The sequence below is a fragment of the Rana temporaria genome, chromosome 2 (genome assembly GCF_905171775.1).
Source record: "Rana temporaria chromosome 2, aRanTem1.1, whole genome shotgun sequence".
Lineage (NCBI taxonomy): Eukaryota > Metazoa > Chordata > Amphibia > Anura > Ranidae > Rana > Rana temporaria.
Genome location: NC_053490.1, coordinates 263690178 through 263706122, shown reverse-complemented (window position 1 = coordinate 263706122; position 15945 = coordinate 263690178). Strand labels below are relative to the sequence as shown.

The 15945-nt window shown below is 41.9% G+C and overlaps 1 protein-coding gene across 1 annotated transcript in view; it reads right to left on the bottom strand.

The window, feature by feature from the left end:
• Positions 1 to 6576: 6576 nt before the first annotated feature.
• The window catches only part of RAI2 (retinoic acid induced 2), a 113787-nt gene continuing 104418 nt past the window's right edge, over positions 6577 to 15945 (bottom strand). Inside the window, exon 2 of the mRNA XM_040336884.1 lies at positions 6577 to 8619. Within this exon, the coding sequence (XP_040192818.1) occupies positions 6823 to 8508 (1686 nt within the window). The 5' untranslated portion in view covers positions 8509 to 8619 and the 3' untranslated portion in view covers positions 6577 to 6822. The remainder of the gene's footprint in view (positions 8620 to 15945) is intronic.

The window sequence follows — 15945 nt, the reverse complement described above, 5'->3', positions numbered from 1 at the left end:
AAAAATGTCAAAGTTAATAAACACACCACACAAGGGTTTTTAAAATAATTTATTTTTCTGCTCCGGAGGCTCCCCCTGTCTTCTTTATTAGCTCTTCTACCAAGGGGAGCTTCTTCTTTGACGTCTTCGGGTTGGTGGGGGCCGCCGTCTGGTTCTCTTCCACCGCCGGGGGGGTCGCTTTTAAAAAAGCCCCCACCCCCGGCGGGTTTCCTCCGGCGTCTTCGGCGGGGGGGCTTCTTCTTCCGCTATCCCGACGGGTCTTCTCCGCTATCCGGGGGGTCTTCTCAACTCTCCGGGGGTCTCCTTCTATGTTCGCCGCTCTCCGCTGTTGACTCGGCGCACCCCGGTTCTTCCTCCAGCTGTCCGGTGCCTTCTCCTTCAGCGCTGAACGTCTATCTTCTTCTTCCGTGCTGTGACGTATTCTTCTTCTTCCGGGCTGTGACTTCATCTTCTTCACTTCTCCAGATGTTGACACGCCGGCTCTTCTCGCTGAAATGGCAGGTGCGCTGCTTTCATCGGACCTATATAGGCCTCACAGTCCCATCATGCTCTGTACCTACCCATGTGATACCTACCCACGTGGGTAGGTATCACATGGGTAGGTACCAGAGCATGATGGGACTGTGAGGCCTATATAGGTCCGATGAAAGCAGCGCACCTGCCATTTCAGCGAGAAGAGCCGGCGTGTCAACATCGGGAGAAGAGAAGACGTCACAGCACAGCGGCCTGAAGGGAGAAGTAGAAGACGTCACAGAACAGCGGAAGAAGAGAAGACGTCACAGAACAGCGGAAGAAGGAGAAGGCACCGGACAGCGGGAGGAAGAACCGGGGTGCGCCGAGTCAAGAGCGGAGAGCGGCGAACATAGAAGAAGACCCCCCGGAGCGGAGAAGACGTCACAGAAGAGCGGTGAAGACCCCGGAGAGCAGGAGAAGACCCCCGGAAATCGGAAGAAGAAGCTCCCCCTGGTAAAAGAGCTAAAGAAGACAGGGGGAGCCTCCGGAGCAGACTAATAAAATATTTTAATACCCTGTGTTTTTTATTTGTGTTTTTACCACTTTTCCTCCAGGTGAATGGTTAGGGGTACGATGTACCCCATATCCATTCACTTAGGGTGGGGGGCCGGTATCTGGGGGCCCCCTTATTAAAGGGGGCTCCCAGATTCCGATAAGCCTCCCGCCCGCATACCCCGACAACCAACGGCCAGGGTTGTCGGGAAGGGGCCCTGTCCTCATCAACATGGGGACAGGGTGCTCTGGGGTGGGGGGGCCGCAGTGCGCCCCCCTGCCCCAGAGCACCCAACCCCCCCATGTTGAGGGCATGCAGCCTGGTACGGCTCAGGAGGGGGGGGGGCGCTCGCTCGTCCCCACTCCTTTCCTGACCGGCCGGGTAGCGTGCTTTGGATACGGGTCTGGTATGGATTGTAAGGGGACCCCCTACGCCGTTTTTTTGGCGTAGGGGGGCTCTCCTTACAACCCATAAAGCCCGGTATGCTCCTGAGGGGGGAACCCATGCCGAATTTTTATTTAAAATCCGGCGGGGACTTCCCCCTCAGGATTCATAACAAACGCCGCACACGTGTAGAATTGGCGGGAATCCAAGTCGGATCTCCCGTCGCTTCTATGACGCGCACGTTGGAATGTGCTGTCACTATTCCAGTGAGTGCGAGATCTCGGCACCATGTCGCCGAGAATCAGCGCGATGCTGTCATGCTAAAAACACAATATCACAAACACCTACTGTAGTTTTGCGTTGAAAAAAGTCCTTGATCCTTTTCCAAATACGCAGCAGCTGAAAAAAGCATAGGTGTGAACGTGTCCCATAGGAAACCATGGTAAATAAACTGTAGTGTGTTTCTGCAAAAAAACTGATTGGTGTGTACCAGGCCTAAGATGTTTAGTAACATAACTAAAATTAGCCCTTTTATAGTACAAAAAGAGTAAATACTCGCTACTGTAAGGGGTTATTTTTTTTACTGTGGAACAGTGAAAGTAATATTTACAGTAGCGATTTGCTCTTTTTGAACTATAAAGAGCTAATTTTAGTTTTTTTTTTTAACCCCATTATGTTACTGGCTGATTAATCAATTATGAAAATAGAAATCGATTCATTTCATAATCAATTAGTTGTCAATTAATCGATTTTAGTTGTTTCGGCCCTATCTGGGAGGTAACCAAGAACCTGGTGGTCATTCTGACAGAGCTCCAACGGAGAGAGAGGAGAACCTTCCAGAAGAACAACCATCTCTGCCGCACTCCACCAGTCAGGTCTATATGGTAGAGTGGCCAGAAAGAAGCCACTCCTCAGTAAAAGTCTGCCTGGCGTTTTCCAAAAGGCACCGGAAGAACTCTGACCATGAGAAAAAAAATTCTCTGGTCTGATAAAATAAACATTGAACTCTTTGGCCTGTATGACAAGCATCATGACTGGAGGAAACCAAGCACTGCTCATCGCCTGGTCAATACCATCCCTACAGCGAAGCATGGAGTTGGCATCATCATGCTGTGGGGATGTTTTCAGCTGCAGGAACTGGGAGACTAGTCAGGATTCGAGGGAAAGATGAATGCAGCAATGTACAGAGACATCCTTGATGAAAGGACAAGTAATTATATAAGTGGTATATATTGTTATCACCAGTCTAAAGTGCAATGTGCATGTTCATTGAGACAAAGAAAATACAATGTGTATGTGCAAAATCAAAATATATAACCTATGCCATCAAATGTTCTCAAAATTAATGAATACAATTAAAATTTAAAATGTGACCTTCCAATATAACAGTAAAATTCCTTTAGTGCAATGTTCTTAATCCATATAGTAACTCTTCAAGTAAATTAGACATCCTTGATGAAAACCTGCTCTAGAGCACTCTGGACCTCAGACTGGGGCGAAGGTTCATCTTCCAACAGGACAACGACCCTAAGCACACAGCTAAGATAACAAAGAAGTGGCTACAGGACAATTTCCTTGAGTGGCCCAGCCAGAGCCCCAGACTTGAACCCAGTTGAACCTCTCTGGAGAGATCTAAATATGCCTGTGCACCAACGCTCCCCATCCAACCTGATGGAGCTTGCGAGGACCTACAAGAAGAATGGGAGAAACTGCCCAAAAATAGGTGTGCCAAGCTTGTAGCATCATACTCAAAAAGGCTGTAATTGGTGCCAAAGGTGCTTCAACACAGTATTGAGCAACAGCTGTGAATATTTATGTACATGGGATTGTGTTTTATTTTTAATAAATTTGCAAAATTTCAAACAAACTTCTTTTTATGTTGTCATTATGGGGTATTTGTAGAATTTTGAGGAAAATAATTAACTTAATCCATTTTGGAATAAGGCTGTAACATAACAAAATGTAAATACTTTCTGGATGTACTGTATTTGTAAAAAAAGTAAAAAAATTATGTGCCACTGTGTTGCTCTATTACATAAAATCCCACTAAAATACATTTACTTTTTATTAGATTAATTTATTAAATTAGATTATAAATATCAAATAACGGTTTTACAGCTTCCTATACATCTTTATTGAACATCAGATGTGTATTTTTTGTGCATTAAAATAGTGTAGGCAGAGTCAAAGATGTATGACACTAGTCTTCATTTTGTTCAGATGGCACCTACATCCAAGGCTCTTTATTACTGTACAGGTATTAGTAGTTACAGTTGATATGGATTTATATTAAAACTAAGCATGTTTGTGAGTTTCCTAGTGAATTTATTCAGCATACTATAGGTGTCCGTTTATGAAGCAGTGAATTCTATTCACTGCTTCATTCTCCGGTTATCACAGTGAAGATTTTTCTCCTCTGTGTGCCGGTTTATCAAGCGGAGAAGATTGCTTCACCCTCGGAGGAGTGAAGTGATCTTCCAACGCTTCTAACACTGTAGAACGGCCCCTGATACTGGAATCTCGTGAGACTCTACGAGATTACAGTACCAGAAATTCACAGAAACACCGGGATGTCAGTTTATTGAGCGGTGATAAATTATCACCGCTCAGTACACTGACAGACCGCGTGGTCAATGTAATTAAAATAACGAGTCCCCTACATAATATATATATGTATACATACACTATATATACATGTATATACACACACATTATATATATATATATATATATATATATATATATATATACATGTACACATTATATATGTATGTATGTATATATATATATGTATACACATAAATATTACAGGGAGACATGGTTACAGTGTTGGGGGGTCTGAACGAGGTAGAAGCCCCGGGATTCTCTCTTCACTCCCCGCTTCACCAGCTCTGAGATGGTGAATCGGGGCATGTGAATTCTGACACAGATCGCCAGTGAAGAGCTCAGATCACAGCTTCATAAACTGGCCGTTTCGGTGTTAGTCTATGAGACTTCACTGTGTGTAGAGATAATCGGCGGGAGAACAAATTCAAACACTTCTCCCCCGATTATCTCTGTTTCATAAACTGTTTATGGGCTGTGATCACTGGCGAACCCTGGGATCACCGCTGTTCACTGCTTCATAAACGGACATCTATATCCCATTCCCATAGTGTTTAGCAATAGGACATGGAGGGGAGTATTGATTACCACTGTGTATACGCCCAGACGTGTGACTCTATAGTTATGTGGGCTGCAGAGATAAGAAAAAGGAAATTAAGAGCTTTGAAGGGAACTGAAATTGAGAGTGCTTCATAAAGGACACCAGCTGGTCTACACAATCTCAACTTGCAGTGGGGACACAGGGAAAATGGGAGGGACAGCAGAAGGCAGGGTCAACTGCCTTCAGCAGATTTCTCTCTACAAAAAACAAATGCTTATGTCTATCTGTGAGTATGTACACTGTTATATAGCATGTAATGAGAGATTTTTTCATAGTCTGGATTCAATTACATTTTAATGCAATGTGAAGCGATCAGGAATTGTGAATGAGCCACTACTCAAACTTTAGTTGTCAAGCTAACAACTCATTGACACGGGGCTTACATAGCCATAAATCTTTGGAGGGCCGTGTTTACCCACACGGTGCCACCCCTGTTAACCACTTAAGGACCGGACCAATATGCTGCTAAATGACCCAAGGGGTTTTTACAATTCGGCACTGCGTCGCTTTAACAGACAATTGCGCGGTCGTGCGACTTGGCTCCCAAACAAAATTGGCGTCCTTTTTTCCCCACAAATAGAGCTTTCTTTTGGTGGTATTTGATCACCTCTGCGGTTTTTATTTTTTGCGCTATAAACAAAAATAGAGCGACAATTTTGAAAAAATATCAATATTTTGTACTTTTTGCTATAATAAATATCCCCCAAAAACATATATCAAAATTTTTTTTTTCCTCAGTTTAGGCCGATACGTATTCTTCTACCTATTTTTGGTAAAAAAAATCGCAATAAGCGTTTATGGATTGGTTTGCGCAAAATTTATAGCGTTTACAAAATAGGGGATAGTTTTTATTTTTATTTATTTTTTTACTACTAATGGCGGCGATCAGTGATTTTTTTCGTGACTGCGACATTATGGTGGACAATTCGGACAATTTTGACACATTTTTGGGACCATTGTCATTTTCACAGCAAAAAATGCATTTAAATTGCATTGTTTATTGTGAAAATTACAGTTGCAGTTTGGGAGTTAACCACAGGGGGCGCTGTAGGAGTTAGGGTTCACCTAGTGTGTGTTTACAACTGTAGGGGGGTGTGGAAATAGGACTGACGTCATCGATCGAGTCTCCCTATAAAAGGGATCACTCGATCGCTGCAGCCGCCACAGTGAAGCACAGGGAAGCCGTGTTTACATACGGCTCTCCCCGTTCTTCAGCTCCAGGGAGCGATCGCGATGGGGCGGCTATAAACGAATAGCCGCGCCGTTGTCCCGGATCGCTCCCCGCGGGAATCCGACCGCCGAATGTAGGGGGGGGGGGGTCCCGATCAGACCCACGTCTAGGCAGGGACGTACAGGTACGCCAATGTGCATGTACGTGCCATTCTGCCGACGTACATATACATGCGGCGGTCTGGAAGTGGTTAAGGCAGTTCCATTAATGTCAATTGGGATGCAACATCTAGACAGATTAAAAATTAAATTTTATTTCATCACAAAAAGTGATCGTGTGTACAGGGCATAAGGTCCACAACAGACACAGGTAAAGTAAATCATTGACACGTACAAGCATTTATTTTAAATATGTAGTGTTGCTATTATTATTAAATACAGCATATAGGGAAATCTTGGCAGTAAAACCTTGCTGGCCAGCCCAGAACTCTAGTAAAAGCTGCATAAAATGTGTGATCTCCTTAAAAATAGGTTGTTTTAGGGCCTTAACCAATTCATGTGACAAAAATGTCCCAGTTCACTGACTATTTACATTTTCATGGTTACCCATTGTTTCCCATCTCACATATAATAAATTACAAAGATATTTTAAAGGCAAATGGATCCACTTGGTAATTAATTGCTGTCCCATATGTATCATCATTATAAACTGTTATGTGTCAGTTTAAAAAAAAAAAGGCAAAGTAATCTTTGTATTCCAACTTTTCAAAGCAAATAATTCCATTTCTACATCCATTCATTTGTGATTTCGAAAAGTTGTTTTGAAGTAATATTTTCCTAGGAGTAGAGTCGCTTAATCCAGTTTCTGTCTGCTACAGCCCCACACACAGCAGTTCTTTGATCTACCGCTAGATCGCAAGGTGCCCTGTGCAGGGCTGTAGAATGCAGGGCCAGTGAATCAGGACACGGGTGTGATATTTCAATATCACCTTCCAGTCAAACCCAACAAATGGACGCCTCCTTCTAATTGGCTTTAACTTCTCCAATGAGGCAGATCCTATTTCCTTGGAAAGAAAGCAGCTAGTCTCTGCTTTTTGATTGGGAGTATGTGCATTTCTTGTGAATTCACTTTCTTTAATTTAACACTTCTGTTCTTTACTGGTTTCCTTAATGCATCAGCATTCTCCTTTACTTCTGCCTGAGTCTTCCCATCATAGCCCTGCACAGTAGAGTCTTGTGGTAAATCTTTCTTAAAAGAAAAGTTTTTTGTAGACACACCAGAAAGCCCTTTGATTTTGCCACAGAATATGGCCGGCACAGCATCTTTTACAGAAACAATTACTTTTGCTTTTTGGGAGCTACTCACAAGTTCTATGTTGTTGGTGGATTTTGGCTCATAGCTACCTCTGTTGCTTTGTTCAGAAGACCATTTCTGCTGTCTTATAAGTTCACTAGAATTAGTGCAGATGACGCGTGTATCTTTCTGCGTCAGCTCATGATGCACAAGGCTTGGATTCAGTGTTGTAGGGGTAGATTTTTTTTTACCAGTGGAAGTGCTTGAAGAGTCACCAAGTTGCCCATACGACACAGAAGTTCCATTCTGAGTACTTGTAGTATTAACACATCTTTTGTAAACTGGGAATGAAAGGTCTAAAACGCCTTCTTCCTCCATCGCTTGGTTATTCGTACTAATCACATCATTGCTTTTCACCAGTGTTTCAGTTTTTAACGAAAGATCCAGCGCTTCGTTTTCATTGTTCATTTTGATGACAGAGTGCCGATGAAATTGTGCAAGTTCTGGCTTTCCTGTGGATTCAAAAGGTTTAATGTCTTCTTTTTCCATTGGGGTCTGTGTGCTTTTGCAACTCTTTGGGATTTCAACTGTTGTTTTTTGATGGTTTGCATTCTCTGGACATTCAGGGTGTGGCACTGGTATGGGGATTGGGATTGGTAAAGGTATTGGCACTGGCAAAGGGACTATAACTGGATACGGTACCAGGAGAGTGGCAGGAGGAACTAGTGGTGATAAAGACGAGCTAAAGGCTTGCGGTGGAACAGTGTGGACATTGGTAGAGGCATAATCTGAAGATATATGACACGGGGAAGGTGTGCCTAGATTGTTTGGTGACGGAAAGAAATCTTGCAGCACAGCTGAAAAACCTGGATTTTGAAAAACAGGTGGCAGAACTGTTTCTTGCACTGGACTAGAAGTCTTTTCATCAAGGATTTGGGGTTGACCAACTGTAGCAGCAGTTCCAGGAAAAAGATGGTTTTGAAATGTAGCGCCAGGACATGACGATCCTTGTGGCAATACCAGAGGAGAGTTCAAGTGCTGAAAAACGTGTTGCTCCAAAAGCACAGGCAATGGGACAGGCCCTTGTGTGGTGATAACATATGGTGGGCTGCTGTTGCTAGTACCTATTTGAGGTGGTGTGCTACCTGCAACTTGCCAGTGTATTGGAAGCACAACAGGGCTTTCTCCAAGACAAATCGGCTGAAGTACAGTTGCAGCCACTTTTAGTGCTACTCCACTCTGGGAATCGGAAGAGGGGCCAAGAACAGGGGCTGCTGGAACAGTTACTAGAGGAGAAAGCGCTTTTTTGATAAGACCAGATGGGTTAATATTCCAAGCTTCTGCAGTAATAAGCTGGGCAACCCCATTCTCAAGTTTGTTTGGGATAGAGGAAGGAGTGCTATTCAAGTCAACCTGTAGTTCTGGTGTTTCCTTATAGAGTTCCTCCATCTTTGCAGCAAATTGTTTTGGGCCACGTATTACTTGCTTTTACATGACCTGGCTGAATTTACTGGCCACATAACCTGTGCAGCGACATACATACAATAGCATCTTAAAGGCCTGGAAAGAAAAAGAGAAAAAAAAAAGATTACACTTTAGCTATCTTACATGGCTAATCTCTCAAGAATCTATTGATGTGATTTAAATGACTTCACATGACAAAGTAAGAGGGTGCTATAAAACTCTTCAATCGTTGCAGGAATCCTAAAGAAACAACTAGGAATCAACTTTCTATCATGAAGAAAAGTATCTGTCTCAGAAGCCTTTGATGAAAGCAACCACTCCCCAAATTACAGGCTACATATCAGTTCTGAGGTAGTAACGTTTTGCCAGTCTTACTTCACTGTGCCCGAAGTGACTAGTATAATATCCATGACTCAGGGTTTTTTGATTAAAGGACAGCTGTGGGCCTTCATTATAAACCTCCTTCGGAAAAAATACCCACTCACAGGTGTTTTTTGGCTTCAATAATTTGACACTAACCCAGTATGCATGAAGTAAAATCAAAACTGATCTGCAGTTTTTTTTTCTGGATCAGCACGGCAGCCATGCAGCTAGCATTTCCATAATGACTGTAATCCAAAGTACTCGCATATCAAAGCGAGTTTCCCCGTGGAAGTCACTGAAAACGAAAATAATTCATTCCGCATTGACTTTAATACCGCATGCGGCCAGAGGTGGAGGGAGCCAGAGAGCCTTGTAAAAACTTAGAAAGGGCTGAGGACACTCTGAAAACCTCGGAAAAGGCTCGGTAACTGAGTATTTCCAAGATTTTCTGAGCATTTCCGAATGGCGCCGATCAGGGCAGGTTCAGCTCTGCTCGGCTCCGGAACACCCCACCTCAGGCCAAACACTGTATTGCACACCGCTTTGGCTTGAATTCTGCTAGTTTTGCAAGACAACACTCACAAACGGAGTTAGCATTTTTTTAAATACAGTGCTCAAATTGCAAAACGCTCGTTAACCGTGTTAATCACAATCTAAGGTTCCACTGTATATGTATTATCCAACAGTGCCCATTTGGCAGTGTATATGCATGAACCCATCAGTCACCAGTTTGCAGTATGTGTGCATTAATCTTTTAGAGATAGGCCTGTCCCCTAGTTTACAAGCTTTAACGCCTCAGTGAACTGTCTTTAATGTTTAAAAAAAAGGGGGTGAGAGGGAAAGTAAGGGAATAGTAGCTGAAGCTAAACCCATCGTTACCCACTCAGTAGGTTTGAGGGGACTATCTTGGTACAGATAAAATACAATAAACATGAATATAAAAAATGTATTGAAATATAAAATTGCAAAGCAGAACAACTGTACAAATCCATGATTGGTCGAGGTCGACTAGTTTCGCGGGGATGCCGCTTCGTCAGGACAGCCAATCTATACAGGCATACCCCAGTTTTAAGTACACAATGGGACCAGAGCATGTATGTAAAACGAAAATGTACTTATAGTGAACTAATACCTTTTTTCACTTCTAGGGTATAGTGGGGGGTCAGGGGCTGTAGTAGGGGTGTCAGGAGCTGTAGTTGATGTCTCAGGGGCTGTAGTGGGGGTGTCAGGTGCACACTAGAACAGGGCGTGCTATGCTCTCGAAGCTTCAGCTCCTTTTACTGCGGCTGCAAAATGTCTGTACAGTACTTGTAAGGCACTTTACATACACTTGTCCTTACTCGCAAGTGTATGTAAAGTGAGTGTACTTAAAGCGGGGTATGCCTGTACAGTAAATAGTACAATAAAAAACATGTAATATACATCAGCAAAGAAAATATAATTCAACATAATTCATAACATAGGATGATGGTACATTTTTATTTATTTCTATATGAGGCTACACTCCCCCATTTTTGTCTTTAATGTATGGTGATCTGCTTCAAAAGCATGTGCACCAAACTCTCAGTGGTAAATATTTAGTGTGTGTGTGTATTTGCTCCTCTGAGCCCCAGCTCAGGTGTGACAACCCTGGCAACACCCATTACTTTGTGCACATGTAATAACCGGTAAGCACAATGCAAAAATGCATTATCAGGCACATTTCTCTACATCTATAATTCACCTATATGGCTATGACCAATATATATATATATATATATATTTTTTTTTTTTTTTTGCTAACTGGAAATATCAGTAAGCACCATTTGTGAATCAAAAGATTAACTATTCTTCCAACTTTCATACTCTTAATAATCCTCTCCTGCACATAATGCCTGCTGTCATAACTTCCCCAATTGTCTCCTGCACATACTGTCATACCTCTGGAGTCCTCTATTGCACTTACTGCCAACTGTTATACCCTCAACACTTCAATACATATTTCTCCCCTGTATATACTCTCTGCACATTTCGCTTGCATATACAGTACTTCCTGCTGCCATGCACTGCACACTGTATTGCACCCCTAGCATAAACTCCATATTTCTCTCCTGTACTTATTGCCTCTTGTCCTCTTCTGTACATGCCACCTGCTGTCATATCCGCCATAAGTCTCTCCTGCATATACCCTCTGTACTCTTTCTACACATACTGCTACCCGTTATACCCTCTGCAAGCCTGTACATACTGCCCTCTGTCATACCCAATGCACCTCCTTTGCTCATACTGCCTGCTATTACACCCGTTATTCTCCTTTCATGCACATACTGCCCCCTATCATACCCTCCACACTGGTCACCTGTACATACTGCCTACTTTCATTTTCTCCGCAATCCTTTCCTGCCATTGCCTGCCCTCCACTACCAAATGTCAAATCTCTGTATTTGTCTTCTACATATACTACCTATGCACTTGTTTTAGAATTGTTTGGAATATTGCCACTTTTATATAAATAGTAAAATATTTATAGATCTATATATAAAATGTATAATGTGAAAATATTAAAATATCAGTCACCCAATACCATCTGCTTTCTGATCTGTAGTTACAGAGACAGGTCTATTCTAAGTTGGAAGGTCTGCCTGCTCTAGTCTTCATGATGTAATAGGAGAAACCAGTCATCCAAATTATTACCAAAGATGAAAGACTTGGCATGTGATGCCTAAAATGTTGGCTCACGTGCCATACCGACTTCTGGGAATAAAAGGAAAGCCATATACAAACAGAAACAAGTGTATACAATGGATATAAAAAGTCTACACACCCCGGTAAAATGTCAAGTTTTTGTGATGTAAAAAAATAAGACAAAGATAAATAATTTCAGCATTTTTTCCACCTTAAGGCCACCTTCACTAATACGCTTTACAGGCATTTTAGCACTAAGAATAGCGCCTGTAAAAGCATCCTCTCCTGTCACTACAGCGTGAAAGCACATTAAATAAAGTCCTGCAAGCAGCATCTTCGGGTCGGTAATGGCAGCAGCGATACATGGGCGCTATTACCCCTTCAGTCGCTAGCGGGGGTTAAAAGCGCCCTGCTAGCGGCCGAAAAGCACTACTAAAACGACGTTAAATCACTGCTAAAACTAGCGCCACTTTACCAATTTACCAATTAAAAAACAAACTGAAATCCTTTAGGAAAGCAGAAATCCACAAGCAGCTGTATAGAAGAAGAGACAGATGGTCCCTGGGCTTCAGAAATAATGTGTGCATCAGGACAGTGCTGAGATCATGGCTGTGGAAGCTATTCATTGCAATCGGAACTCCAATAATATCGAGCACACTGCCAGCGCGGACAACATCAACGTGAACCTCCAGGGGGAACACACTGACTCACCCTCCGCTAAGGACACTTCAAAAGTTCCGGAGCCCAAGGGGACACCCAAGAAAGTGCAGACGGAGCCAGACGCACCCAAGGATTTCCAAGGATTGTCATTATATCCCAGGACCCTTAAAGGCCCAGGCTAGTGTTTTAGCCACATGCTGGTTATTTCATAAGCTCTGGTAAGCCTCCGATTTATAGGGTGTCGGTGGTGGTGGTTCTCAAGTCACTATTTATATTTTTTATGTGTATTGATCCACGATATACTTCACCATTGAGTGTTTCTTTTGTAACACGGTACAACAAATCGTGGATTCGTTTGGGGGTTCCAACATCTTTCTTCTCCCCCCCCCCCCGTGAGGATCGTTTAAAGGCCCTGGCTGGGGTTTGCAGCCGCAAGCATTTATTGCTTGCCTTGTGGTAAGCCTCCAATCTTTATTGCATCGTGGTGGTGGCTGTCTCATTTGCCCTTTATTATTTGTTCACCTTCATATGAACTTTATTTATTGTGGACACATTGGGACTATTTTTTATCTTTCTTTTACAGCTTCCCATTAATTTGGGTCTATTGGTTTCAATTTTTTATCTTTATCAATCTTTGTTTAGATTTAATTAATTACTAGCGCAACTTCTCTTCCCCTGAAATCCTTTAGGGTGGGAAGTAATAATAAAAGATAAAATAATGTGGTTGCATAAGTGTGCACACCCTCTGTGCACATCCTCTTATAACTGGGGATGTACAGTAAGGGGAAAAATAAGTATTTAATCCCCTGCTGATTTAGTATGTTTGCTCACTGAAAAATAAATGATCAGCCTATAATTTTAATGGTAGGTTTACAGGTATTTTAACAGCAAGAGATGGATCAACAACAAAAAAATCAAGAAAAACGCGACCCAGTCCGAAGCTCCGTGACCGCACCCGCCTCTACAGCGCCCCTTAGTGGTTAACCCCTTCACTGCCAATGTCATTTTCACAGTAATCAGTGCATTTTTATAGCACTTTTCGCTGTGAAAATGACAATGGTCCCAAAAATGTGTCAAAAGTGTCCACCATAATGTCGCAGTCACGAAAAAAATCGCTGATTGCTACCATTAGTAGTAAAAAAAAAAAAAAAAAAAATGCCATAAAACTATCCCCTATTTTGTAAATGCTATAACTTTTGCGCAAACCAATCGATAAACGCTTATTTTTTTTTTTTACCAAAAATATGTAGAAGAATACGTGTCGGCCTAAACTGAGGGAAATTTTTTTTTTTATATATTTTTGGGGGATATTTATTATAGCAAAAAAGTAAAAAATATTGTTTTTTTTTTTTAAATTGTCGCTCTATTTTTGTTTATAGTGCAAAAAATAAAAAACGCAGAGGTGATCAAATACCACCAAAAGAAAGCTCTATTTATGTGTTTTGGAGCCACGTCGCACGACCGCGCAATTGTCTGTTAAAGCGACGCAGTGCCGAATCGCAAAAAGGGGCCAGGTCCTTAACCTGCATAATGGTCCGGGTCTTAACCGGTTAAGGCTCCAGTAAACCGGAAGTGATATCATGACATCACTTCTGGGTTACTGGATTCGAGACCCAATCAAAGCCGAATTGCCCAGGTGAGCCGCAGGGGGAGGGAAGTAATAATGATCGAGCGGCTACTCGGCTGCATCAATTGTTATCATAAAAAAGACAGCCGATGGCTCTAAAAAACGGTACTGGGGTGATGCCCTGGTACAACCCCTTACGCTGAAGGCTGCATATTTGTGTTACGTCGGTGTGGAAGGGTTAATCAAAGTAAAGGCAGTTATGCAATATTTTCATTAGTATGCTAAATAACTGCACAGACTTAAGAAACCTTTAGGCTCCGTTCACATCTTGGCGTTCCGAATCGGCGCGATTCTGGGCGCGATTCGAAATGGCGGCAAATCGTGGGATGCCTGTACATTCCCTGTCACTTCCAATGGCATCCCAATTCGTCAGGCGACAATCGCGGTAAAATCATGCAAACAGAATTTAGAAGAACAAATAGTACAATCCCACGATTCTGTTTGCGCAACTTTACTGCAACTGTCGCCTGACAAATCATGGTAAAATCGCTCCGTGATTGGGGTGCCATTGAAAGTGACAGGAAGCGCACGGGCATCCCATGATTTGCCGCGATTTCGAATCGTAGGCAGAATCGCTGCGATTCGGAACACCAAGATGTGAATGGAGGCTAATTTAATAATATATAACAGCTATGACAATGTACTATGAGCAGTACTCAGGAAAACCTGAACTGAGATTATTAGAGTCACATCAGTGAAGAATATTGCAGTTATTGATCCTTTAAACACTGCAAGCTTTAGGCATGGGACAACTGTAAGTTTGAATAAGATGCCTATTGAGAAGAGCAGGAAAAGAAGCCATTTGAGCTCATGATAAATAAGGATTCACAAGCGGAAAAAATGAGTTATTAAAATTAAGGCTCTCATGGGTTGTTTACAAACCTTAGCAATATATATAAGTATATGTGAATAAGACATTCTGATAATAATAAAATTATGAAGTATTTTATTAAATGCAGATAAAATAACGGCATCATCTTAGTGAAAACACCCTATTTTCTGTTACGCAAAGCTTGTTCCATCCACAATCTCACAGAGCAAATATTTGAGAATTGCTGTATGTACAGCATTTGAAAAGCACTATTTCAAGACAAGCTCTAGATCCTGTTCTGTTTGAGTAGTTTGAATTATCAGCAGTCTGTACTTTACTTACTAATATGAAGTATGCAGCTGTTGTTGGAACTTCTGGCCTAACAGCAACAACCATTGCCATAATTTTGCAGCCTATAATTTTTTGATATGATCTATAGACATTTTATTATATGTTACCACGATGTAGCAAGCTAGTACCATGCCAGTAATACATTTTACAATTATACAATATTCCTAAATACTGCACAGTGGATATTGTAGCCCTTATTTCCACATCTGTAACTCAATGCTAAACTATATTCTGTCCATGTAGAGCAAAAGCAACACATTTGCTTTATATAGGGAGTGCAGAATTATTAGGCAAGTTGTATTTTTGAGGATTAATTTTGTTATTGAACAACAACCATGTTCTCAATGAACCCAAAAAACTCATTAATATCAAAGCTGAATATTTTTGGAAGTAGTTTTTAGTTTGTTTTTAGTTTTAGCTATTTTAGGGGGTTATCTGTGTGTGCAGGTGACTATTACTGTGCATAATTATTAGGCAACTTAACAAAAAAAAAATATATACCCATTTCAATTATTTATTTTTACCAGTGAATCCAATCTAACATCTCAACATTCACAAATATACATTTCTGACATTCAAAAACAAAACAAAAACAAATCAGTGACCAATATAGCCACCTTTCTTTGCAAGGACACTCAAAAGCCTGCCATCCATGGATTCTGTCAGTGTTTTGATCTGTTCACCATCAACATACCGTGCAGCAGCAACCACAGCCTCCCAGACACTGTTCAGAGAGGTGTACTGTTTTCCCTCCTTGTAAATCTCACATTTGATGATGGACCACAGGTTCTCAATGGGGTTCAGATCAGGTGAACAAGGAGGCCATGTCATTAGTTTTTCTTCTTTTATACCCTTTCTTGCCAGCCACGCTGTGGAGTACTTGGACGCGTGTGATGGAGCATTGTCCTGCATGAAAATCATGTTTTTCTTGAAGGATGCAGACTTC